Source organism: Phytophthora cinnamomi (genome assembly GCF_018691715.1).
Source record: "Phytophthora cinnamomi strain GKB4 chromosome Unknown Contig92, whole genome shotgun sequence".
Lineage (NCBI taxonomy): Eukaryota > Oomycota > Peronosporomycetes > Peronosporales > Peronosporaceae > Phytophthora > Phytophthora cinnamomi.
Window position 1 is genome coordinate 1,163,215 of NW_027151025.1, and position 25,226 is coordinate 1,188,440.

Here is a 25,226-nt window from a genome sequence, read left to right on the forward strand (position 1 = left end):
GAAGCTTTCTACAGTACTCAGTCATTGACTTGTATCGCGTTACAGTGAAGTATTCTGGAAGGTGACGAGGCTACATGTATTGGCGCGATACTCTAACGGTTTGTCTGATGTTTCGCACTTGCGATTACTTTTGGCGTCGTTCGATGTTGGCCTAGCTACGTAGAAACGCTTGTAGCTATTTTTCCTGTTGTTGCGGTCAAAGTTAACGGAACAGACGAGCCGCCTCGAGGCTTGCGTTGAAGTTCACGTCGATGAAAGGGACCTTGGCCTTTTCCCCGAAATTTGTTTGGCTCAAAGCGTTGCGTGCCTCGTCAGTCATTTGTTCCCACATAATGAGATCCTGGAACTCGCCTTTGCTCCTGTCTGTATTCAGAGTTACCGAGTTACCATCGCCGTCGTAGTCCTCTTCGTATGCGAGCATGACACTGCTGCCGTTGATGACGTCAGTGAAGAGTGGGGTGCACGACCAGCGATCACACACTTGTGGGCCGTTCTTCAAAAAACGATATCTCCCGTTCGGTTTTGAAGCCGACACGGCGAGAATCTTCGGCGTCTCGACAGCAGGGTTGTCAAGCCACACAACGGCGCTTGCCCAATTGTGTCGGTGACCGTTCTTGGACCAGACCCCGTAGTAGACGACCTTGGGGAAGTACCAGGCATACATGATGGCCCAGAGATCCTTGAACCAAACAGCTCGACCGTACACTTGCGAGCCTAGAGGTGACTCCTTGCAGTCTCCATCGCGTTCTCCGGACCCCTTCAGACCCCCACTCGTCTCCCCCGCGGCATTGACAGCAGGGTATGGATGGCACGCTTTTTTGATATGAAGACTTGGTTTGAACTTGACGGCGGCCTTTTCAGATATGGTGGTGGGTTCAGGCTGTGCAAACGGCTGCACTTTATCGTGACCGATAGGGTCGGCGACTACGACAACGCTGAGCGTAGCGGCGGTAATGGTGATGAAAAGCAGCGAATGCAGGTTCATGGTGTGCAGTTCACAGGAGGATTGAAACTGAAATGGTCTCCGAATCGGAGTCTGATGGCTGTGCTAGCCAGGACCAGAAGAGAATCGGTTGTACTGTACACCCGCGACACTTTGCCAGTTGGAAAGGTACGGGAAGGATCTTCCTTAGGATGGGACCTTGGTAAGTTCTATTTCTGCCAAGCTCCGTAGCGAAGTCAGTCTTGCAGCAAGACTGACTTCGCTTTGAGCAAGATTATTGTTCAAGCGCGGTACTAACTATTTTAATGTGTTACACACTTGTATTTCGTCGAGTCGTAGTAATGTTGTACTGTGGTAACGACTACGCGTGCCAACACGGCGAGGCACAATCAACAACATCAAGCTTATACTGGCTGAAACACAACGATCAAGAGAACCCTTCGGGGCTCGCGGCCTCGACACTTTAACATCTATGGGCAGCTCTGGTTAATAAACGCCGGAGCACAAGGACGGATGTCAGAGACGTCTGTCGTCAAGGTCATCACCAGTCGTTAGCTCAAAGTAGTTTAAGTGACACTAATGTACCTCAGTTCGAAACGAAACAAGTAGACTTCGAGATGCGATGCAAAAAATATGTTGCAGCAACTATTATACAAATGTGACCACTGATACCATCATGATAATCAGTGATTATTACCGAATAACCTGTGGTATCACATTCTACTATATATGTTCTGGTATACACCAATGATACAGCCAATCAGAGTTTGCGCGGGAAGGACCTCCGTGCACCACATACAGGCCTCGAACTGTATGTTTCCGAGTTCATTTTGTCATCCGATGGCTCGCAAGCAGCCCCGACGTTCACAAGACGACCTTGTCTGCCAGGCGGCGAAGGTCGTAAGGCGTGGACGCACACTGTTTCATCCTTCCCCGCGTCACACAGATAAACCTCTTAGACCATTTGGTTGCCTACAAGGATATTGAGAAGACTAGCAACTACTTCTATCCTGAGCAGCCAGCGGCTAAATTGGACGAAGTCCTCAGTGCAGGATGTCTAGATAAGACTGTACGTGCTTTCAGCCTAGGCGATGATTTTGACCTTATGTTCCGAGATTTATTGTGGTTTGCAGATATTTTGTCGCTCGGATTTAGGGCTTAGATCGATCTCTGAGATAAAATAATTCGAAGACATAAACATGCGACATGGTAGTAAATCGACCTCCAGATGTAGGTAAGTCGCACCACCTCTTCCTACTAAATATAACGGGCGCATCGTTGGTTCTCAGGACACCGAGGTAACGTCGCCGGCCACTGCTACTCCGATACGGCTCTGTTGGACGTGTTTAACGGCTCGTTAGCTTCGTCTGTGAGTGCACTAGCGGCTCCTGTATCGCTGGGCTTTCCGCTTGTCTGTCGCGCGAGCTGCACTCCGCCATGTAAGACCGCATGTCGATGCTACGCTACCATACTGAAACTTAGTGCGTCTCCGGCCCTTGCGACTCTAATACTAATCTGTTGAACGTGTTTGATGGCTCGTTAGCTTCGTTTGTGAGTGCACTAGCGGCTTCTGTATCGCTGGGCTTTCCGCTTGTCTGTCGCGCGAGCAGCTCCCCGCCGTGTAAGACCACATGTTGACACTACGCTACCATTTTACTTTAGGAAAAGCGTTTCGTATGAACTGCTGTAGCTTCTCTAAATAAAATGTAGGGTGGGCTTTCACGTACTTTCGAAAACGGGTGACCACGTCGTTCGGCCAACGCGACGAGCGGTTAGTTCGATCTCCTTCATCAACCACACCATCGGTCAAAAACAACTTGTACCAACGTTGCAGTGCTCGCACGTTAGGCTCAAATATATCGATAACATACTGCATACATATTCCATACACATGCATAAGAAAAACGGCTCGCCAACGGTAGTCGAGAGAGTACATGCTGCACTTGTGCACGATGAAGGTTTTCGGAAACTGCGGTGCTTCGACAGATCAGCAGCGCGATCTGCCGACCACTCGTCAGGTGTCCAGATGTAAGTGTCCAATTGCATATGTTATATATATAAAGCGCGGCATTATAATCCGTACACAGACATCGCGATTTAAACCAAATCGGCCCGAATTTCGTTTTTGGATCGGCAATTCGACCACAGATAGCGTAAAGCGAGATCGATATCGAGGCTGGCGATTATAACTTGGAGGATTTAATGGCCATCTGTTTTTATATCGGGCGCCAGATATGATAACTCGGGCAAAACAATAGGTGAAAACGACAAACGCATTGCAAAGCATAATAACAGAGCTTAACATTCAATAGATTCCATTTGATTCCTCCCTGCATTCAATCGTACGGTTTCGATAGACAAGACATCAAATATCTGGTCTATGTTGGTACGCTAAAGTATATGTGATAACACAGGTTCTTCGGTAATCACTAAGGGCATCTCCGCCCGTCTCGTCGTCATTTGATAAGTCCCGTGGTCACATGCTCACTTGGGCTTATAATATAATATTCTACTTGTGTCCGACATCGCTGGCAGCATGGTTGAAAATCTTGTCCCATCCCAGTTGTTTACTGGTTGGTTGAGTACTCTAGGTGTGCAGTAATCGTGATAAAATAAAACATCGTGGATTGGCGAACATGCGCCAGTCCAAACAATGGCCGACAACATACCGTATTTCCGTAGTCCTAGACGACAACACACCGACAAGAATTGCCCTCATATGGTTAACAAAAGCTAGGAATTACAGTAACCTGCTTAATTATATTAGTCTTCGCTATCGCTGCAGCTGCATTCACTTCCGATGTCGTCGTCAGAGTCGTCTTCCTTTTCAGCCAGTTTGTAGCTCTTCAGCAACTGGATTAGACCCTCCGTATCCGGTTCAACGGCTTCGTCAGCAGCCACAACGCGATCGTCCATTAGCAATCCCGCCCTTGCAAATCCATTCAGTGTGGTTGAAGTTGACAGTGCAAACAAACTTGATGTGATCCACTCTGTGACATCGGTTCGAGAAGGACCCGCCACCTTCAATGACTTTTCGTCGTTTTGCTCACGGAGCCCGGCGACTTTTTTTTTTTATCAACACGCCCAGTGGTCAATGGGCGACCCATGGCGCACGTCAATTTACCAGCACCGAAACGCAAAAATAGACGATGCCATATGGTACAAATCCAGCAGTGTTGTTGGATAGACCTTAAGAAATAAACGTCCCCTAGGTCTACGAAGATACGGCTATTACCATGATGGTACCGGTTGTCAAGTTGCTGCAACATAATATTTCCAACGGTGCCGATAGAGTGTGCCATGTACATGTATTCCAATCCTACTACAATTATACATGTACCATGTGGCTCAGAAAATTAGTGGCAACGGATTTGAGCAAGTTTGCTGCTTGGAGTAAATCGTTGGACAACGTTCAGCGAGTACATATTGGATTCCCACCTCACTCACTCAAGCTACATCTCTTCGCAATTTGCATTCGCAGCTTCACCTGCTCCATCAACCTCTGCTTCTGCCCCAACCTGTCTGCATCTAGGCCCGACGCTGACGCTGCAGCAGACCCTTGTAATCTGTAGCGAGCAGAGGGAGCTTTCAGTTTTACTCACTTGCCTGTCCGACCACCGGTGCAGACTCTGCACTGCAAAGCTACCCCGGTTTTTACACGGTCGCAGCGTTGCCAGCATTCATTTTGAGTAGATCTACCATACGGCTAATATGGTATAATATTTTACGTTTAGTTTTATGCACACCCAGTGTACATAGATGCCCTTAGGGTCGTGATGGCGCATGTTTGCCAATCCATGATGTTTTATTTTATCACGATTACGACATGCTAGCGTGCTGTACAAACAAGTAAACTTCGAGATGCCACGTGATGACATCGAAGTAAGCCTCGTTGAGTTGGTTCTGGCGGGTTTGCGCGCTAAGCCGGAACGATCATTCATCACGAAAAGGAGAAGCTGCTTGATGCAGCCTTCGGTCAGTGACGCAACCGTAGGCTGCAATCGAGCAATTCATTTACTTCGAAGGTATATGTAGGAATATGAACCGAGATTTACTGGTCGGGGGAAATCCGCTAAAGAATGGGATTATTTTCGAAGAAATCATTTGTATCTTCGCGTAGCGGTGGCGCCCGGCTAGTGGATTCAATTTGTAGGAAGACTTTGATATGTAAATGTAGGTCCGTGTTTGAGCTGGTAAAATCGCTATCATGTAAGACAACTGTGCTTATCAAAGGTATTCGCTCACTCTGATCTCGCCCAGGCTTCAGAGCTGTATCCTACATGTAAGGCTACTTTCATTCATCCATTCCATGGTCTTGTATAATAAGCCGACAACAAACACAGGCTTTGGGTGGCAATTATGATTCCCCCGAATGCGCGGTTTCTTACGCCCACGAATCCAGGATTTCCGCTGCAAGTTTTCATTTTCATGATCGAACACCTCCACAGCGATTCCAGGGAAGTTGCTATCGATAAGCGCCTTCAGCTGCGGGAGATCCTCCTTTGATGGTGTGTATGTGCGTTGTCGATAATGAGATTGGGCTCGCCAAATAGGTAGTTGTCGTCGCGGAACTCGCCAGCGTACTTGCGCACGGATTAACAGTGGCAGTTCACGAAAAAGACAGCAAAGAATAGACGTCCAGCGAGAACATTCGTACGGAGAACATGTACAGAACCGAAAATGCGGCACCCGAGAAATGAACCAGCTTCTCTTTCACGTGCGTATCTTCAGTCTCATGACTCCAGATGATAAAATTGATTGCGTCAAAATGCGCATGGAAGCTGAAGCGGAGGCGGGCATGTGTGGCGATGGAGGAAATGACTGCGGAGCTTTGTACATTGCTCACGCTGGTATTGCCTTGAGCGACGCGGATGCATCAGTAGTGTCGCCATTTAATAGCAACCCCAGACCGTTAAATCCGTGGTGGATACTTGTCGTGAGGGAAGATGCAGCCTAGCCACGTCGTCTGCCTCTGCCAAATTCCTCATCATGTACGGCGTCATCGCATCCACACTACGCCTGTTCCGTTGGTAAAACGCCACCATTTTGTCCGAGTGGAGCTTCATCCTGGCCGATGGTTTCACGCTCAGGGCTGCTCGATATGCAATTTTGCGTGTATGTCCTCGTTCAAATGGCGGTGAAATAGTTATTGTATTATTCTACAGGCTAACTGCGCATCTTGCGCCTAATGGCCTGGACACTCCCAACATCCCAGAAGTCTATATTGTAAGCAAGGAACATCAACACCTCCAGCGTGTTGACATCCATGCTCTTGCGCATGTCGGTGTAGACCATCTTTGCCCGCGAAAAAAAAAAAACTCTCGCACTCATTTGACGTCGGTGGCACACAAGCCACTTGCATATAGCTCGTGCGTGCGGTAGTCACCTTCTAAAAGACCGGCGCCAAAAAGGAGCGAGTCGTTTCCTCCGTAGGCGGGGCAATAGCTGCACACCTGAAGGTCTCGCACGCATCTTGTTCGCGAGTTGTCAAGCGGGCGCCAGTAATGATTTTCGTGATGCCGGTCTCCAGTGCTGGGTAGTTCACGATGGGCGTCCGGTGCCACTCTTCCCTTCATCGCTGGAAATTGACGCACCACCCAGTCGAACGCGGCAAGTTTGCGTGGAGATCGCCGAGTCGTAGCGAATTCGATCATGGCCATAGCTCGGCCAACCACTTTCCCCATGAATCGTAGCACGCAACGCAACCCAATCGAGTTATCGACTCCAACTTGCTTCGGGAGGATATTCACTCCTATGCAGCTAGTGACGTGGATCACTGGCTGGAGCGCAACAGTGATGAGAACTCTTCGGGGTTCGAGGCCTCCCCACCTTGACGGCTGGGGACAGCACTGGGTGTAACAACTCAGGGCATCGACGTAGGGAGGTTGGTTAGAGACGACCATCGACTAGGTCATCGCTGTCGTTAGCCAAGAAGTTAAGTGGCATCAATATACAGTACCTCAATGACAAAAACAAAAACTTTCCCCATGAATGCAAGGAGGCAGGAGAGACGGAGAATCTCGCCAGGCACAATCCCAACACAAGATCATTGTAGGGAGAAGGGGACTAGTCGACGTCATGACATAAAACTGTGTGACATTGATCCAGAGGACAAGCAATTGTTGTCGTGGAAAGTCGATGAGGCCTTAGCCATAAAGCTAGAGGTGTATTACTTTCCACCGTAACCTCATATTGTACATACTGTGCACGGACGTAAGCCTGTAGCAGATACAACACCACAGCGGCGGAAGGGGCTTCGTAGTGTCGGCAACAAACTTATTAAGTTCCTGGGGGAGGTGATTCAAGAACAACAGCTGGTCCACATAGTATGGACGACTAATCACTAGACAATCTTATTATAATAATGATCGACATCCGTTGCAGCAGCTTGCGTGAGTGCATCCGGTCACCGGCGTTCAAACAACTGCACACCGTAATCCGGTGTGCAGTTGTTTGGACAAAACAGCTCAGTCGAGTCCACGGTTCCCCCAAAGCTTGCGCCAAGCAGGTTACCGAAGCCGACCTCGGGATCATTTTCAGTCTGCAATTTTCCTGCTTCCAGCGAATACTCTCCAAGCCGACACAAGTCCAAGATTCCGAAGCATGTCGCTCATCAACGTCGACCTTCACGCTCTTGCAACCGGCGGCGCCGACTACCTCGCCTCGATTTACGCCGGAAACGCCACCAACCCGGCCCTCTCGTTGCTGTCATATGATACATCCTTCGCGGAAGTAATTGGCACCAACACCTCAGCCCAATTGGTCGCCAACGTGGACTGGAAGGCCTTTCACGAGGGTGGTGTGTACAATAAGAAGGACAACACCCTCTACATCTCGTCCAACTATGTCTCGCTCGCTGACAACATCAACATCACGGCCGTCTCGCTCGACGATTTATCCGTTAGAAGTACTCAGTTCGCGGGTCTCACGATGGCCAATGGAGGCTCATCGTACTACCCGCCCGGCGCCGACCTGAAATGTACGCCACCACAGCATGTTTGGTGCGACCAGGGTGACCTCGAGTCGTATGCCCAGCTTGTTGCTGTGGACGTTAACGCCAACACGTCTGAACCGCTGGTCATCGGCTACAATGGCCGTAACTTCACAAGCGTGAACGATGTTCGACAACATCCCGTGACGGGCGATCTCTGGTTCACGGACCCAGAGTACGGTTACATCCAGAACTTCCGCTCAGAGCCTCAACTACCCAGGCAGGTCTACCGTTTTGAGCCGTCGACAGGTGTTGTCCAGGTCGTCGCTGACGGTTTCCGAGAACCGAATGGTCTAGAGTTCTCCCCAGACTTCAGTACCCTCTATGTGTCTGACACTGGCGCTCGGGAATCGGACCTGGACCTCACTCGCCCAGCCACCATTTACGCTTACGACGTCATAAATAATAAGAGACTCGGAAGTAAGCGCATGTTCGCAGTGGCAGACAGCGGGATCCCCGACGGTGTGCACACGGACACAGACGGTAACGTCTGGGCTGGCTGTGGCGACGGTGTACACGTGTGGAACTCTGACGGAGTTTTGCTCGGCAAGATTTACATTGGTGAGGCGTCAAGCAACTTTGCGTTCGCCCCGGGCAAGGTTTTCGTGTTCGCCGATTACCGACTTTGGGTCGTCGAAGGTATTAACGCGCTGGGGCGGGAAGTGTGCAAGGACTTTGGCACCGACAGCGATCCGCGATGCTCCAAGCACTAAGTTGTGCAGTTTTGAGTCCCTATTACACTCAGCGCGTGGGTGGTCAGGGTTTTACAGTAATCCGACTGGGCAGTACAAAACAGTACTACAGTAGCAGTACTATTAGTATTGTAATCAGTAGTTTGCGCAATGTCGTACCATCTACTACGATAGTGCAGATAGTACTAAACTTTTGAACACCCAATACCCTTCCGATATGTTGGAAATATATAATCAATTGGCAGAGGGTTCTACAGAACAAAACCCGCGCTGTAATACCACATAACTTTTATACAAATGATAACCCTTCTAACCAAAGAGTGGTACTTTTCAAAAGCTTAGTACTATCTGTTCTTAGTAGTTCACCCCGCCGTCGGTACAGCACTATTTTGTACTGCTGAGAACCACGGGGAGTGGATGATTTGTGTATTTGTGAGGCTCACTCACTCATTCGTCAATTTTCCTCGCAACACCCAGACAGCCTTCTTACGTTCTCAACGCCCAAGTCTAGCTTCCAAGCGATATCCATGACCCTCATCTTCCGCCTGAGGTTGCGCCGTCACGTGCTCACCAGTGTTCATATGGATGAATATAGTGGTCTTCCGACTGATGCGTGCGCAGCGGCCGACTCTACGCAAATATTTGCCTATCATACTCCTCAGGTTGCAAATTCAGCCTATCAATTAAATTAGGGTTAGGGGTGCAGCTTCCTACACTTCCCTACAAATATTTGTCGGGAAAATATGGATATCGTCATACTGAAATCAAGTGTAGAAAATATTATGAAAATACTTTTGTGATTCTGACAGTCAGGCACGTTCCTAGTCTATGCGTAAGTTAATCTAGGTTGCACGACACTGGCAGACAACCACCAGTACCACTATAGCATTCGATAAAGAGCGTCGCGATAAGCATGAGCCTCTCTGTGTTTGTTCCCACGAACACCCAAAAGGCGCGACGGCGATCAGCGCGTTCGCCAGAATGCTGGAGGTCGAGGGTGTTAGCATGGAGTTGTTCCGTGCTAGCATGCTCGCGGACCCCTCCACCAAACGGTCGGCCGCCACAATGGACCGCTTCGGCTACTATCTCGCCACTAATGACGGCAAGAAAGGTAAGCTAGCTCGTAATACTGCGACATCGTATTATCGAAACGTTAAACTGTGGCTCTTTGTCGAGTTCCCACACCTGTGTTTGCCAACGGAGATGAACTTGTTAAAACAAGGAAATACTCTAGATAAGCATTGCTTAAAACGAGTGAAAGGAGGTATCGTTAACAAAACGCCACCACGTACTAAAGAGGACTTAGGTTCTCTAATTCGCTATGTTTATAGCACTGCCCATGTCAGTTCTGACTACCAAGACGCCGCGTTGGCATGCCTCATGTGGCACTGCTTTGGTCGCTCATCGGATGTAGGCTACCTACGCATGCAACATGTGTCAGTATCAGTGGACGGCGTATTCTACCTGCGGCTTCTCAGGGTTATGACGGCCGAAGAACAAGGGCTCACGCTAGTACCTGACAAGGAAGACTTCCTCACGTACCAGCTACACTCGCTCGCCGTAGCTCTCGTGATGCAGGCGGCGCCCTGTGCAGCACTGCTCAACCAGCTTCCTGAGCTTGTGGAGCCAGGCGAGGAGCCAATACAGTTTGGTGGGCCGCTGCAGGACTTGCTGACTGCGGACCCTTCTTCGCTCAGGTCCGCCGCGATGGTGCCCGCATCTGCTGTCACCACACCCGCCGATAGCCGCAGCACCCAACCTACAAGCACATAAGCACAAGTGAGCAGCACTGTGAGGTCCAACACAGGAAAGAAGGCGCGTGGCGAGGACGGAGTTCAGGCGTACGTCAACCGCCTCCTCAAGCGCGTAGCAGAGCCGGCAGGAGCCATGTCTAATTTGACCTCACACTCCTTCAGACGCGGCGGAGCCCAGCACGCCAACGGAGACGATAGCCTTGCCGCTCAGTGGATCTTCGCCCCGGCGGGTGGGACATGAGCAAAGTTAACAATGGCTTCGCCTACGTGTTCAACACGGCACAGGAGGGCCGGAAGGTTGCGCGAGTGCTGAGCGGGTGGGACGCTGACGCAGCTCCTGTCGTTCTTGTCGTTGCGGCGCCGGACCATGGAGCTCAGGAACGGCTGATGCGCTTGCGAGAATTCCTGCTTAGCATCTGCGCCGGACTCAAGGAACATAGCCTCAACGTTAGTAGCAAGGTCCTCACCGTCCCCACCGCGTACCTCGTTCGATACTACCCGCAGCTCAAGGCCCTTGCTCCTGAGCGCGTCGAGGAATGTTTGAGCTCGGCGGGGATCTCGACGGCTGATGCGCTGGCTTTGGCTGTGGTACTGAATGAACAAGGTTCGTCTGCTGGACCTGTTGAACAACGTGGGCGAAAAGACAAGACGCACGAATGCCAAGAATACCGTCACCTTCTGGCTGTCATTGATGAGCTTATAGCCTCGAACAGGGCCCTGTCCGCACGCCTTACTATCGTCAAGGCCACGCAGCTACATCTATGAGATCACAAGTAGCCGAGGAAGAACCACAAGCAAACGACACATTAGATCAAGAACCGAAGCCCTAGCGCAGGAAGAATGCAGCTACAAACCTGTCCGACGCGTGGTTCGTATGGTACACACGTGTACCTCGCGTCTGAGACTCCGTTGACCACCAGAAGAAGTCAGTGTTTCGCCATATCACCGCTTTCATGGAGCTTTTCTTGACAGAAGGTTTCGCACTTTACGGTGAGGCAGAGGCCTTCAAAGATCAAGTCCTTGAGCCGGACCACCGCGCGGAGAACGCAGTCCTCGCCTTCCCGAAGTCGCGCAGCGTCAGCGCGAAGGAAGCTGGAAGCGTCTTGCATGCGTTGCACCCACTCCACATCACTGACGACTCAGACGAGCGCATCGCCGCATACAAGGCGGTGCTCGCGGTCGGAAGAATCGCTGATCCCGCACCTGCTGACACCCAAGACATCCTATCCATCGTAGGCCACGTGTAAGACGGTTAGATCACATGCATAATACCCATTAGTCAAGTATCCAAACAATCAGCCAAAATGAAGAGGCACCGGAGCGACACGATCGTGTCACGCACGCTGCAACAGCCGTCACAGGCAGCACCGCCCAGCAGTGACACTTGCGCATCACCCCGAGTGACGACGCAGCAGCCAGGAACACGGTGCAGAAGCCAGGAGCACGACACAACCCAGCGCAGCACCGGATGAAGCACCATCTAGGGGTATAGCACAGCACGACGCAGCACAATGGATGGGGTAACCGCGGCGCCAACAACCCCCGATCATGAACACAATAACACCGGCCCGAATTGAACGGTCACCTCAAGACCGAATCCTTGCGCTCTTGCCATTGAACTACGGTGTGTGTGTGGGGGGGGGGATCCGGCCCGCGGTCGTTGTGTCTGCCGAGCTGAAGATGGCCGGAGACTTGATCGGAAGCTTAGGAAAAGTGTTACCCAGACCCGTGTCGGCGACTGACATCGCTCGGCAGACACCAAATTCTAATTCAGACAGGTGGCGAATGCTTATTGGCTGCTGACTGTACCAATCAACACTCTTACCAGTATACATGCCTCGGATTGGTCAATGGATTAACCAATAACAGACCGTGAAGGATGTTGTTGTCCCTGGAGTGCTTTTAATTGTGGCCCCTCTGCCCGCTTGGGGGCCTCATTAACGAATTTACCGGCTGCGGTGCACATTGCTCTGGGGCTAAAATGGTTGTGTGCACAAAATGCCGTTTTTCTCGGCCCACAGGCCTCTAGTAGCGATTTCCTTGCGCCTGTAAGCCCTGTATGAAAGCTGACTGGAACCTCCAAAGGGGCCCCTAGACCTAATTTACCGAATGTATCGTTTAATATCCGAATTACGCTACTATTTCCGATTTGGCCCAGTTTATCTACCCGCATCCCAACTGTCGGAAATTGTAGGGATGTCGGAACGGTTGCGATATGGGTATTTGTAACGGCGTTACATGGAATAGTGACCCCGACACTATTCCGTGATGTCTACACTAGGTCGCATCTCTGTGTAGTGACCCAAAAGGCCTCAGAGCCAACCGATACATTATTTTATAATACAAATCCGAAGTTCCTATAGTTTATCCTATATTATAGGATAAACTATAGGAACTTCGGATTTGTACGGTAAATGTTAGTACAGATTTGCAGGCCAAATCTGTACTAACCTATACATACATTTACCGTATTTCTGATCAATCCGTCCCCTTCGGCCAGGGCGCGTGACCTGCCGTCCACTGAGCATTGTATACTCTGGTAAGCACAGTTCCTCTGTGCAAGGTGCCCCGTCACACTTGGTAGAACTTGTAGTCAAATTTACGCCTAAGCGGGTAGATTAGACAACCTGAAACCTCTGTGGTCTCACCGAAAGAGCCAACATGGATAGAAGTCAGTTTCCTCACCTGAACGACTCGCACTTCGAGTCCGTTCAAAAGATGGCAGACATCTTTGGAGCAGATCATCTGCGTAGCTTAGCGGCAGCGACGCCGGCTGAGCAGGTTGAGGGCATCAGCGCGTTCGATACTTACGAACAAGCGCCCATGTTCAGGGGCTGTAGGCTTCTGGAGCCGCGAGTTGGGCGTAGACGCCCGAAACGACAACGCCGGGATGCTTTGCATCATCGTCCAATATCTGTGAGCAGCTGCGGGCCACGTTCCTTCCGGCGAACTATGAGTATCACCAGCGCTCGCGCTTCCTCACCTGCAAACACAGAAAGTGCGAGCTGCACGAGTACATCCAAGATGTGAGACTGATCGCATCCTCGCTGGCGGGAAACCTCATGCCCGAATACACCAAGGTGACCGTGTTCATGGACGGTCTGCGTGTTGGTCCAACCCGCACGCAACTGTTCCAGGTGCAAGCAAGCACCACGGAGGAGGCGATACAGATCGTCCTCCAGGAGGAGTATAGCCACAAACAGGATCGTACCCCCGCCATGACATTGTAAAGCAACCCTGTGCCGGGTGGTGCACAAAATGGTGATTCCGGCAATGGGACCTCCAACGGGCCAGTTCCCATGGATTTGGGCATGGCCAAGCAGAGCGACATACTCTGGTCAGGCTGTGGTAAGCGTGGGCACACGAAGCTTGCCTGTCCTGCGGGACGACAAACGAAAAGGTATTCTTCGAAGCCCTTTGGGTCTAAGGGTCGTTTGCAGAAGCCGCGGCCCAGGGACCAGGGGAACACAGGACACAAGTAGGGGCAGGGCGCCCTACTGGGGAGTACCTAAGTCTTCATGAGGGGCGTGCGGGAGGTGCACGCAATGGGGGCTTAGCCCCTCGGAGTCTACGTACTATTGAAGCGGAGAAGGGCGGCGGTGTGCTGCTCGTGAATCACGCGAGTGTACCGGGGTACGGTCATACCTTGAGAATCTTGATCGATTCTGGGCGTCAAAGAACTTTGTTCGCCGCCAGACAGTCGCGCGCAACCGCGACAGGTATACCCATGCTCAACGTGGCAGCAAAGGCAACGGGCTGGTCTCCATAAAGCAAGCCGACGGTACTGTAGTAGAAGTACCTCGGGTCCACATGGAGCTGGCTGTCAAGTTCGAAGGCGTTGATAGCAAGGAACTGTTCTTGGCCCTTGGTAAGGACAAGTACGACTCGACCCTTGACATGTCTTGGTCAGAGAAACACGGGCCTTGGATCGATTGGCGCGGCAAGGTCATCGGGGCAAGCCGTCCCCCGCGCTCTGACAGAGCTTTGGTGAGTCATATTCCCACCTCTGGCAGAAGCTGGAGTGCTTGCGAAGGCCGACAGGGCGCAGCAGCGCCCAAAGCGTTGTTGGAGGTCGTCGAGACTGACGACGACTCTGAAGGTCACCGAGCCGACCAGGCTCCGGGTGTGGAAGTGTCGGACGGCGCATACCAGGTGCGTAACGTAGGTCCACATGCGGGTAACAGAGTTCCGCGGGCAGCAAGTGTTGCTAGAGAAGGCGCCGTCAGCGCTGGCGTGGGTAACTTAGTTCCACCCACGGTCACTCAAGCCATAACTGATGCGGAAGGCACTACAGGCACTTCATGTGTGGGTAATGTAGTTCCACACGAGGTCACTCAGACCATAACTGATGTGGGAGTCGCCGAGAGCGCTCCTGGTGTGGGTAACTTAGTTCCACACGTCAAGGCGGGTAACACAGTTCCGCCCAAGAACAAGGCGGGTAACATAGTTCCGCACTACATCAAGAAGATGCGTGGTGCGTTGAAGTCGGCATCACCAGACGAAGCCACCAGTGGGTCACGTCGTAAGCCGAGCTTAGTCGCCCGTTCAGCGACGCCCACCGCCAAAGGATTGAGGTCATCACTCCAGGCTCCAGCCGCCGAAGAATGCTATCACATCTTCGACGGCGTGACCGGGTGCCAGATCAAGGCCGGTGCTGTTCTGCTTACGGCCCTTCCCGAGGTTTCAAAGTTACTGAACCTCGAAGAGCTCGCACTGGAGGACTTCTTGGCCGGGTTGAAGGCCGGGGAGCTCTCACAGTTGGTCCTCCTAAGGCCAGAGCCAACGTTAGTGGAGTTGAACACTTCCTCCGCCATGGACAAGGACGTTGTGGGGGACTTCCAGAGACAGCGCGCGTCGTGCATGAGCTCCGAGATCATCAAGAACCCACGGGATTTGGTGTATCCCTTAGTGAAGGATTTTGAGAACGTAGTGTCGAAAGACCTGCAGTCCCAACTCCCTCCAGACATGGGAATCAGGAACGGTAATGATCTCGTGCCTAGCACGAAGTACTGTGTCACGAGGCAATGTCCTCTTCCACGGGAGCGATGCGAAGTCGATGCGAAGTCGATGCGAAGTCATTGATGCTATCGTTGCCGCCAAGGCGAAGACAGACATGGTGCGGGAGTCGAAGTCTCCGCACTCGACGCCCACCTTTTCTGTTCGTAAGCTCAACGAACAGTGGCGTAGGGTTTATGCTTATAACAAGCTGAACAACGCGATGGTGCCAGCGCAGACACCGATCCCGCGGAAGGACGTGTTGCCCAACGACATGGCCGAATGCACATTGTATAGCGTACTGGATCTGGTGGATGGTTACTACCAGATCGTAATGCGCGATGGCGCCATTCCGATCACGGCTGTAAGTACGCCGGGCGGTATGCTCTGGGACTGGCTGGTAATAACACAAGGGCTATTAAATGCCCCAGCAACGTTCAATCGCTTGATCACACAATTTTTCTGATCTTTGCGTGCATTGGCACAGATGCACGTTGACGAAGTTTTCGTCTACAGCCGTGCCGTGCCGAGGCAGGCCAGACCAAGCGGCCATGGAGGTTCTTCTCCAGCACCTCTGGCGTGTGTTTGAAGTCATGCGGGTAAACAAGTTGTACGCCAACATTGACAGCTGTGTATTCGCACCTGCAGAGATTAACGATCTTGGCTAGGGTCCGTGCGGACTCGGAGACGGTGAAAGCCATTGCGGCTTGGCCGCCACCCCGGCCACAGAAAGACCTACGCCGGTGGTTGGACATCTCCAACTACTTGCACTAGTACAATGCTGGTAATGTCGGTCTCGCACGACCATTGTCGGATCTACTGAGGAAGGATGCCGACTGGCGATGGGAGCGTGGCCACCAGGATGCCTTCAAAGCGAGCTTACAGCGCGCCCCAGTCCTGGTACTGCCGGACGAGACGAAGACCTACAGCGTCGTCTGTGATGCATCAGACTTCGCCATTGGCTGTGCGCTCCTACAGGCCGATGGTGATGGCCATCTCGTTCCCGCCAAGGCTACGAGCTCGCTCATGTTAGTTGGGTCACGACGGATATTTACAACAGCATCCGGCTGGCGTCTTGTGGCGATGCCGACTGTGGGCCTCTCGAGCGGTTCTTAGCTGCTGGCCCAGACGCCGCTCACGCCTCGCCAACGTGCGCGGTTTCACCGCTGTGAGTGGGCCGATGGCCTGCTCCACTATACAGTGGAGCCCGAGGTTCCTCCCCGTATTGTCACGCCAATTAACGAGGATCTCAAGTACGAGGTCCTGGTGGAGGCGCTCGATGCGCCGTCCAATGGCCACCTCGTCCGTGAGATGGCGCACTCGTCAGTCTTTCAGACGTTCTGGTGGTATCACGTGTACAAGCAGGTCGCCACCTATGTCCGGACGTGCGAGATGTGCGAGAAGTGCCAGCGGGTAAAGCTTCCTGGTCACGACTTCAAGGTATTTTGTCTTGTACCTCCATCATTATACCGCGATAATTTGATAATATTTATCGATTCCTACTGGTGCCAATTGCAAAACGCGGTACGGGCCAATTTGCCCAGATGGATCGCCACAGCACCTATGCTCTCAAGCGCACATTAAAGACATGCTGGGGATATCAAATTCGGACGGTGCTCGGGAAATAAACAAAAGATAGATCTGTTGCAGCAGTGTGAGATCAGTCGCTATGTTCACTGACGAGTTGGTCGTGAGATTCATCAGGTTCTGCACTGCGTCCTAACTGACAGGGTAGATGGTTTCGAGCGGATTCAGCTACCTCGAATATTCCGCAGTCCGAACGCGCCCAGGATACACTTGCGTTGAGTTCACGGGTTGACACAGCATTTTGACCTGGCTCACCTCCACTACGGTTCTTAAGTGACAACAAGAATTGTCCGAAGTCGTCAGCGCGATGTAGATCGTAATTAAGAGGATATATATCCGGGTGCTCAGCCATGATGCGAGAATTGCAGTCCTACTTTAGTGACACAATACTCGAGTCCTCATTCTCCAAAATCACCGGCGCGCAAAGCACCTAGGAACCCATCGCACAGGACGCTTCTCTGATTCTCGGAAAGTCACGCCGCGTAGCTACATATTCCACGAGTGCACATATTCACAGTATTTTCTCCGATGACATTGTCTTTCATTGACTGACAAGGTCTTCAGCATCCTGATCTGTCGCCATTGTTGCCAATAGCTTCAACACTCGCACTCCACTTCGATTAAGTTCGAGCACAAGATTGTCAGATTGTCACACAAATTCTTGCTACATATGAAAGTCACAGACTTGTATATAGGAAACCCTTCATAAAAGCGTGTTAAACAGCACCTGCACCACCTCCCGGAAGCCTAGATTCTGCGTCGCAAAGTCATATTGGTTCACGGCCAGCAGCAGACTATCTTCTGACACGCGGCCGCGGGCCTCCTCGGCGCTGCGCTGCCCCAGGCGCGACGGCGACATAGCCTCGAAGCCCTGAGCACGGGCAGGTCCGGGCCGTTGCCGTCCAGCAGTATGCCTGAAATCATGGTCCAGCCATCGTGCGGATGTGTCGGTAGTGAGTCCTAAGTGTTCCGTCGTCCGCGTTCGAAACGATGGACCGACTGGTGGTCACATCCACCCACCCATCCACCCGCTCGTCGTCGCCGTTCGAGTCTTCATGTTGCCTCTCACTGTGTAACCCTAAAGCTCATGGAGGTTGATGTGGTGGGCTCGTGTGTAACTGGCGCGTAATGCCAAGGACATCGACGCAGCTGATGCTACTATTCGTCAAGCTGCGAGGCATTATGCAATAAACAATTAGCCTTGAACTGCGAAGCAACTCGAATACCTGAGTATATTAGAGACCTTACGAAGGTCGTTTTGGATCATAGTTGCAGGTTTGATGCACATAACCGCTTACTAATCCGTCTCGTCGTTCCGACAACTAATGTGGGAAAAGCTCCAAATTCGAACTTGTATCCCACACCTTTGTTTGATCCAGGAACCGCCTCAACGCGACAGCCTTTCACTTCAAATTAGATCGGCGCCTTTGTAATCTAAACGTTTTCACAGTTCACGTCTCACCCCTTACGATCGCGATAAGAACACACGCAGCTATCCATTCGCTTTCACGCTCTGCATCGCTTCCGAGTCTAACTCCAGCATCTGGAGCAGAGAAGTCGTCGCTGTCGCCTCATGGGTCCGAGAGCGGCTACTCCGTGGACAACCGGGATAACAGCAATCTTCTGGCGCAAAGGAGCGAAGAGAATGGAGCCTGTTCAAGACACCGAGCCAGATGACCATGCTGTCGACTCGGCCACTTATCCGGCCGCCACCCAAGAGCATGAAAATAGATGCTAGCTTGGCAAACGATGCTACTGAAGCGCGAGAGCAGCCGACAACCAAACGCTGCAAGCGACTCGGACCGAACAAAGACTACGATCTCGTAGTCCAGGGCACTAAAGATACCCCCATTTGCAGCTGAGTGCGGTGGGGTCCGAAAAGTGTGGCAGGCGCTAGCTGACAAGCTGAATGCAAGCCCCAATGTTCACATGGAGGTGATTAATGGAACGAAAGCTCAAGCCCGTTTCGAGGCTCTAATGATCGAACATCGATCCTTCGACGCAAGGTCGTCTCGCGACTCGAGAACAGAGGAAGATGCGTCTTTTACAAGTCCACACGGATCGTACAAACGTATGCAGACACAACACTGCTAAAGCACAGTCGGCTGCCGACGTTGCTGTTGCCGAACAAGCTAAAGCCCAGGCCGGTGAAGTTGTTCGAGCTGCCGCGGTTCCGCATCTGCAACTGGGAAAGCGACGCGCCGAGGATGGTGGAACAGTTGACGGTGACGATGCAACTCCGTTTCGTCGACAAAAGAATTCGTCACCGAAGCCTGTAGATAACTAGCCGACAGCAATTGAAAGCAGGAGGACAGAGCGAGCAAACATGTTGAACGAATTCGTGCAGATACAGCAGGTCGAGCTGATGCAGAGGCAAAACGAACCTGAGTTTGAGCGAGCTGAGCGTGGAAAGGTGCGCGAAGAGCGCCTGGAAGTAGTAGTCACGCTACACGTCCGTTTACAGATAGCAGCACGGCGCCGAGTACATGCGACGCGCAGGAGCCGAGAGAACGAGGCCGTCCACTCACCGCACGTGGCGTTTTCTTCTTTGTTCTTGACTGGAAAATGCGTACTATGGTATCGAGAAATTTAGTCGAAGTCGAGACAGGGTGCGGACAAGTCTCGAGGCGCCGGCTCAAACTGGCAAGTCACGAACCATCGCCAGTCATTGGACCAAATTCCCCGGTCGCTGATTGGCCTAAATAGGTCGGTGGCGGTGACTCGTCGACGGCCCAAGTCAAGCACGGGTGGTTGCTGTTCGTCAAGTACGAGTGCGAACTCCCGAACTTATGAGTCGATGGCGCCTGTCCCCAGTCAGTGATGGCCTTTCGGCCGCCGTTTGAGCCATCGGGAGCGTCGCCACATCGCAGAGAAAAGGCCAACGAGTCGTGGGTTACAACTGGCAGTCCAAAACGGACGCGGTCATACTTGATATTCGTGTATGGAGATAGGAAACATAAGAGAAGACAGATACGCCCTTCGGGCAAAACTTACACAACAGGTTTTCCTCCCAACCACGCAAATGCGACACCGATGCCTGCAGTGATGTCCTGCAGCTCAAAGTAAACCTGGTAGGTTGGATTATGACTGTCGGTTGGTACACCTAATAGTGTAGCTTGTGTTCATCCCTGGCAGGGCCATGAGAGTTAGTGGCTGGTGTATTGGTAGCGGCGAGTCGTCACCAGGTATTGGAGAGCGAGAGCGCACTCCATTTATTCTTCCCGCCGTAGTATAGCTCCGGTACCCTCGTATCACGCCGTAAAAACCGGGGTCCTTCCATCTGATGGCCTGCGAGGTTTTTGAGGCAACATCGAACCCGTGCAAGGGAAGTCCCTGGTACTTCAAGTTCTAACTCTAACAAATCCATTGGGTCGTCGTGACTTGATGAGTGTTGTCGGAGGGGAAGTGGGCCTTATATAAATTAGTTCGTATTCCTTCCTCCACGACAGTACTGCCTGTTGAACTGTGGTGAGTAGTCGTTCCAATATCCTTATTCACGCGCCTCTTACTGCCGAATCGCTGACATCATTGCTACTGGGTACCGGAGCGACGTATGATGACCCATCGGCATCCGAGTCCTCGGATTCGGAAAATGGAGATGAAGAGGATAATACAGCAAAGGTAAAATCCCGCCACGCCCTCAGCCGCTCGAATGACATTGGGAGCATTCCAAAACCACTATCAGACGGTTTGATCGAAAGTTTTTGGTGTGGTGTTTCGGATCTTTACTTGCTCAAGCAGATTCCGTGGTAAGTAAAACCTAGGCCAAAACCTCCATTAATAGCGCACTGTGTTGTTAATTGTGTCACCTATGGGTGTGAGCACCTTCATTCCACTGTGTGCTGGTAAATGGGGCAAAACGTATCTAGGACAATTTTCGTAAACAAATCTCTATTTGTAAAATTCCAGGAGGCGTAAAAGGTCGGAGCGATTCTCTCCGTGCAAACCAACCCTCAATTTTGACTCCATTGCTTCTTCTAGCATGGGCAATGTCGCTCGCGGATCATTGTGGTACTCTGAGCGGCTTCGCAGAAGCGCCGACGCTCGCGTAAAGAGCTTGCAGATCTGAAACGAAGGCTGCATGACGAACGCAGGTGCTGGGAATGACGGCCTCTCGTTCGAATGCGGCACTGCATTACTGTGAGTTGCCTTAAGGATCGTCCTGGATGGATACGTGGCGAAATGGCACCGACAAGAACATGATTAACGTGGCTGGCTTGTCTAGCTTGTCTAGGTAAGTGACTTCGGCCTTACTTCACTTATTGAGGCGCTTAACGAGCTGGTGTAGTGTAATAGGGTTTCATTCAACTTGCGACTATCACGTTTTGCGCCTCATTACGAAATTCCCGTATTCAATTCGAAGGGGGGACGGTCTCGGAAGCTCCAGCACCATCCCCAGGTGCTGGTGCTACTGCTAGCATTTATGTAGGCTGCGAACACCGTAGCAGGCTGTGTGTAATGTTTGGAGTGTCCCCCCTATCCTTACTCAGCTTTTGAATGCTGCGGAAGACGCGCTCACGGAAGTGCTCTCTAGTTTCGCACCGGGGATTGTGTGGCCGTCGCTCGCAAGCCAGAAAGTGCTAGCCCGTTTGGTTGTGACGAAAGAACCCATGCTTCAGTTTACTTGGGGGTCCCTAGACGAGAAAACAACACAAGGTAACTATATATTTATCAAGTTTCGATACGAAAGACTGACGTTTCTATTATATTTCGTTGTTCTAGCTGCAGCATCCTCCACAGCGTGATGTCCAAAATTCACACTACAATGGGTGGTTATGTAGTGTCGAACGCATTGCTTCTCGGCGGACGGCCTAATCGTTTGGGCGAAGTATAACTGCCCTGGGTCTTGGAATGATGGTATACGAGCTTGGACTTTCGATGCAAGCTGGTGTCGACCGAGTTCAACCCTGACCAACGTTATGGTGTAGTAGCTGACAGTGCTTTCCTTTGTAGCAGTGGTATGAATGGTGCGATTCTCACCCCATTGAAGGAGGGAGACGTCGGTCGATTAATTCCTTCTGTTTGTCCGGCGGCGAAAGCACTATCAAGTGCGATGACGTCTAATTGATGAGTAATGAGCGGAGCATGAGATCAATCGGGAAGGTTTATCATCGCCTACTGACTCCTCTACCCTACGACAAACTCAAGCGCCAGGAGCGTTTGAGCAAACTTTTCCGACTTGCTAATTTCCGAGCCCTTACTGCTGAAATCAGTGAAATACGCACTACGTTCGTCCACGGTAAAGACGATAGGAGATATGACAAATCGTACTAAGCTCTTGAATGTTCGTGGTATTTAGACATCAACATCTCCCGAACTGCTATTTGTTCTTCTGCAACGTGGAAATTAGTGAGGCGAGGCCGGTGAAACCTGAATCGCTCAGGTGTATGGCGGCAGCCTGGAGAAGTGGTTGTAGGCACTTCTCGGGAAGGTAAACCCTTGAACGTGGTCCTTTAAACCTTAAACGCATGTCTTGGGAGACCACGGACGAGGGTGGCGTGTCACCTTGTGAGTCCCTGTCGGAGTCGTTTATCTTCGGGGAGCCTGGATTGTTTGATGATTTGGAGGCCTTGGCCCGTTAGGCGTGACGTTCACTGACTTGAACGCACTTTCCAAATGGTCGGGAGGTCGGACGAGAGCAAGACCAGGGATACTACCACGAGTTAGAACCCCAGAATATACACCCTTCCAGATAACCAAATACAAATGCAGAGTTATACACACACAAATAGCCGCCACTTATTCTTAGACCCTCGGGCGGTGGGTCGTACGCCAGTCAACTATCAACGTTCAAGGCGCTGGTCAACCTAGAACGCTCTTCGTTCACGCGCGCCACTCTCCGAAGAGAGAGACACACAAACCAAATACAATCGCTCCTTGTACGCAGCCGATGAAACTATTCCCGGGGGTGGCTGTTAACTAACCACCCGAGATAACCTTGTGAACATGAAATGGGTAGCCACGCTTACCAACACGCAGTGGGCCCAACTGGGATATGGAATACGCGGATCACTTCAGCGCCGGAACAACCGATCCCCACGTAATTGGACTTTCTTGTGTCGAGCTCCGCGCTGACCTTCTCCTAGGCGATCAGCGGACCCGATTCCTGGCAGGCACTTCCTGCCACTTGTGCAGTAGGGGGTAAAACGAACTCTCTGTTTGTTATCTGCTAGACTATCGCTAGGGCTATGTAAAGGGTATCCTTCTTTGGTGTTCTTCTGTGTTCTTCGTCACGCGTCTGGCGAAATCTTGCTTTGATTATACTTGGGGTAGTTGTCTTGGTTTGAATATACCAGCCGTTTTTGCATTGACTGGATTATATCCATATCGGCTTGATTATACCAGCCAGCTGTTGACGTCGACACTTCCGGGCTGACTCTTGCTCAGCTTCAAGATGCGTGGCGTTGCGTGACTGGCTCCTCGGGGGCCTCGAACGTAACTGTGGGCAAGGTTCCAAGAATCCGCGCGTACTTGACACTGAGCTTCACAGTCAGCTGTCTTTCAATGCAAGTGTATCCGAGGTCTGCGTTCAGGGATATTTTGCGCTCAAGGGCTATGTCCTGCCTGAGGCTCTGCGGCCAAAGGTAGGATGACTCCACTCGGCGGCGTGACACTTGTCTGGGCTGGCCAGCGTTCTGGGCACGTGTACTTGTCTTCACCGGAACGCCTGGGCTCCGAGTGCACGAAATCTGTGTGCGTTTAACACCTAGGCGAGGCGAGACACCATGCACGATACGTTAGTGCAGGCGTTTTCGACGTTCCTCATTGTGTCAACCTGCTTAAGGACGGGGGCGGCTTGGGCGGAGATCCACGCTCAGGGTTTCTCATCTCAACGCGGTCTTCCAAGCCTAAAGGGTCCGTCCTAGGTTTCATCGCACTTCGTTCCGCGGAACACAGCCGAATTCCGGCTCAAAGCCTGTCGCACGGTGTACATCTGGGTCCGAGGACAACCCCAGCCAATCAGAATGGCGGATTTAGCCACGTCATCGACCGGGTCAGTAGACAGTTGGTGGCTTTCGGGAAAATATTATTCGGCCTCGTGTACCGTTCCTTCCAGTAATGGTCTGTCATAGAGAAATTTCCCTTCGAACTGGCACATCATTGCGGGACCCAAGGCCAACGGAGCTGACCTTGGACGCAGTTCGGTTGAACATGATCGTGGGCGGCTACCACACTTACGTATGCTTCTCTGCCCTTTCGCATCTAGTCAACAAATGTCAGCTAAGCGACCAAGGCATGCTCCAGCGGAAAGTCAAGTTCCCAAGTTCCATATCATAGCAAAATCATGCGACGCCGGCGCTCAGTCACTACCAAGGCAGCTTCTCGGCTATTCATGCAACGTGGCAGCATGGCGCCAGCGGAAGGGGGCGCGCCCAAGGCGCACAAGCAATCGGGTGACGCGCAGGAGCGCGACAACCAGTCAAGGGACGCGACAGACGCGCCTGGCTCGCGCATGGCGACGGAGGAGGGGCCTGCCCCGGTGACCAGCATCAGGAGAGCAAGCAGGAGGGCAGCGACGAAGAGAATGGTCGCGGCAGTGGCACCAGCGTTGGCGCGGACGGCGATGGTGCTATCGCAGGCTCCGGCAAGGGCGTCGAGTCAAAGGTCGACGACACAGGCTCGGGTGAGGATCTAGAGGAGTCCAAAGACCTGAGCGTGGACGCCCCAGCCTCAGACGCGGACAGCAAGCATCCTGACTCGCACTCGTTTCTTCGTCCGGGTGGCGAGAGCGCGGTCTCGTGATCATCGCGGAGTACGCTGGGATCTCTGCGTCTAGGCTGGTTCCTGAGTCCAGCTTTTCCTTCGTCGACGATGGCTGTCAGCGGCCAGCAAATTGGCTTGTGTCGCCCTGTTACGCGGACAAGGAGCCGCTCCAGCTCGTCGGTGTCTCGGCGTCGGAGAAGGCGTGCCGCAATGGGCTCACCAGCGCGACGGGTATTGCGGTTTGTAGGCGTTGCAGATTCTCGAACGGTCCCCCGACCGAGACCTCAATGACCTTGAATCAGTGCTCGGCCCAGGCGTTCGTTCAAGTATTCTTCAGCCCGTTGACCAGCCGCCAGCAAACAGCAAGCTCGCGCTCGGGTTGGGATCACTCACGACGCAGAGACAAATCGCGTCGGTCCTTACCGCATTCAATCCTTGGATTATCAATGAACACGCTGTCTTACTTGAAGCGACTCCTAATTCAGTATCATCACAGCAAGGCTGCGCTCGAGTCTAGCAGAGCTGCCTTTGCTCACGGTATGATGGGTCTGCAGACGGAC

General features: G+C 52.1%; 4 protein-coding genes across 4 annotated transcripts; 3 read left to right on the forward strand and 1 right to left on the reverse strand.

The window, feature by feature from the left end:
* Positions 1-202: 202 nt before the first annotated feature.
* IUM83_02904 (necrosis inducing-like protein NPP1 type) lies at positions 203-985 on the reverse strand (the record flags this gene model as incomplete). Its single annotated transcript, XM_067926863.1, has 1 exon — positions 203-985. The coding sequence occupies one exon, from the start codon at positions 983-985 to the stop codon at positions 203-205; it is 783 nt and encodes a 260-aa protein (XP_067784137.1).
* A 6,561-nt stretch (positions 986-7,546) lies between these two features.
* IUM83_02905 (SMP-30/Gluconolaconase/LRE-like region) lies at positions 7,547-8,647 on the forward strand (the record flags this gene model as incomplete). The annotated part of the gene is made up of 1 exon (XM_067926864.1): positions 7,547-8,647. The coding sequence occupies one exon, from the start codon at positions 7,547-7,549 to the stop codon at positions 8,645-8,647; it is 1,101 nt and encodes a 366-aa protein (XP_067784136.1).
* Positions 8,648-9,607: 960 nt separating this feature from the next.
* On the forward strand, positions 9,608-10,399 carry IUM83_02906 (Glycoside hydrolase family 30 protein beta-glucosidase/xylosidase; the record flags this gene model as incomplete). Its single annotated transcript, XM_067926865.1, has 2 exons — positions 9,608-9,737; positions 10,068-10,399. The coding sequence occupies 2 exons, from the start codon at positions 9,608-9,610 to the stop codon at positions 10,397-10,399; spliced, it is 462 nt and encodes a 153-aa protein (XP_067784139.1).
* Positions 10,400-10,617: 218 nt separating this feature from the next.
* On the forward strand, positions 10,618-24,705 carry IUM83_02907 (Phospholipid:diacylglycerol acyltransferase; the record flags this gene model as incomplete). Its single annotated transcript, XM_067926866.1, has 3 exons — positions 10,618-10,984; positions 16,577-16,815; positions 24,451-24,705. The coding sequence occupies 3 exons, from the start codon at positions 10,618-10,620 to the stop codon at positions 24,703-24,705; spliced, it is 861 nt and encodes a 286-aa protein (XP_067784138.1).
* Between the last annotated feature and the right edge of the window lie 521 nt (positions 24,706-25,226).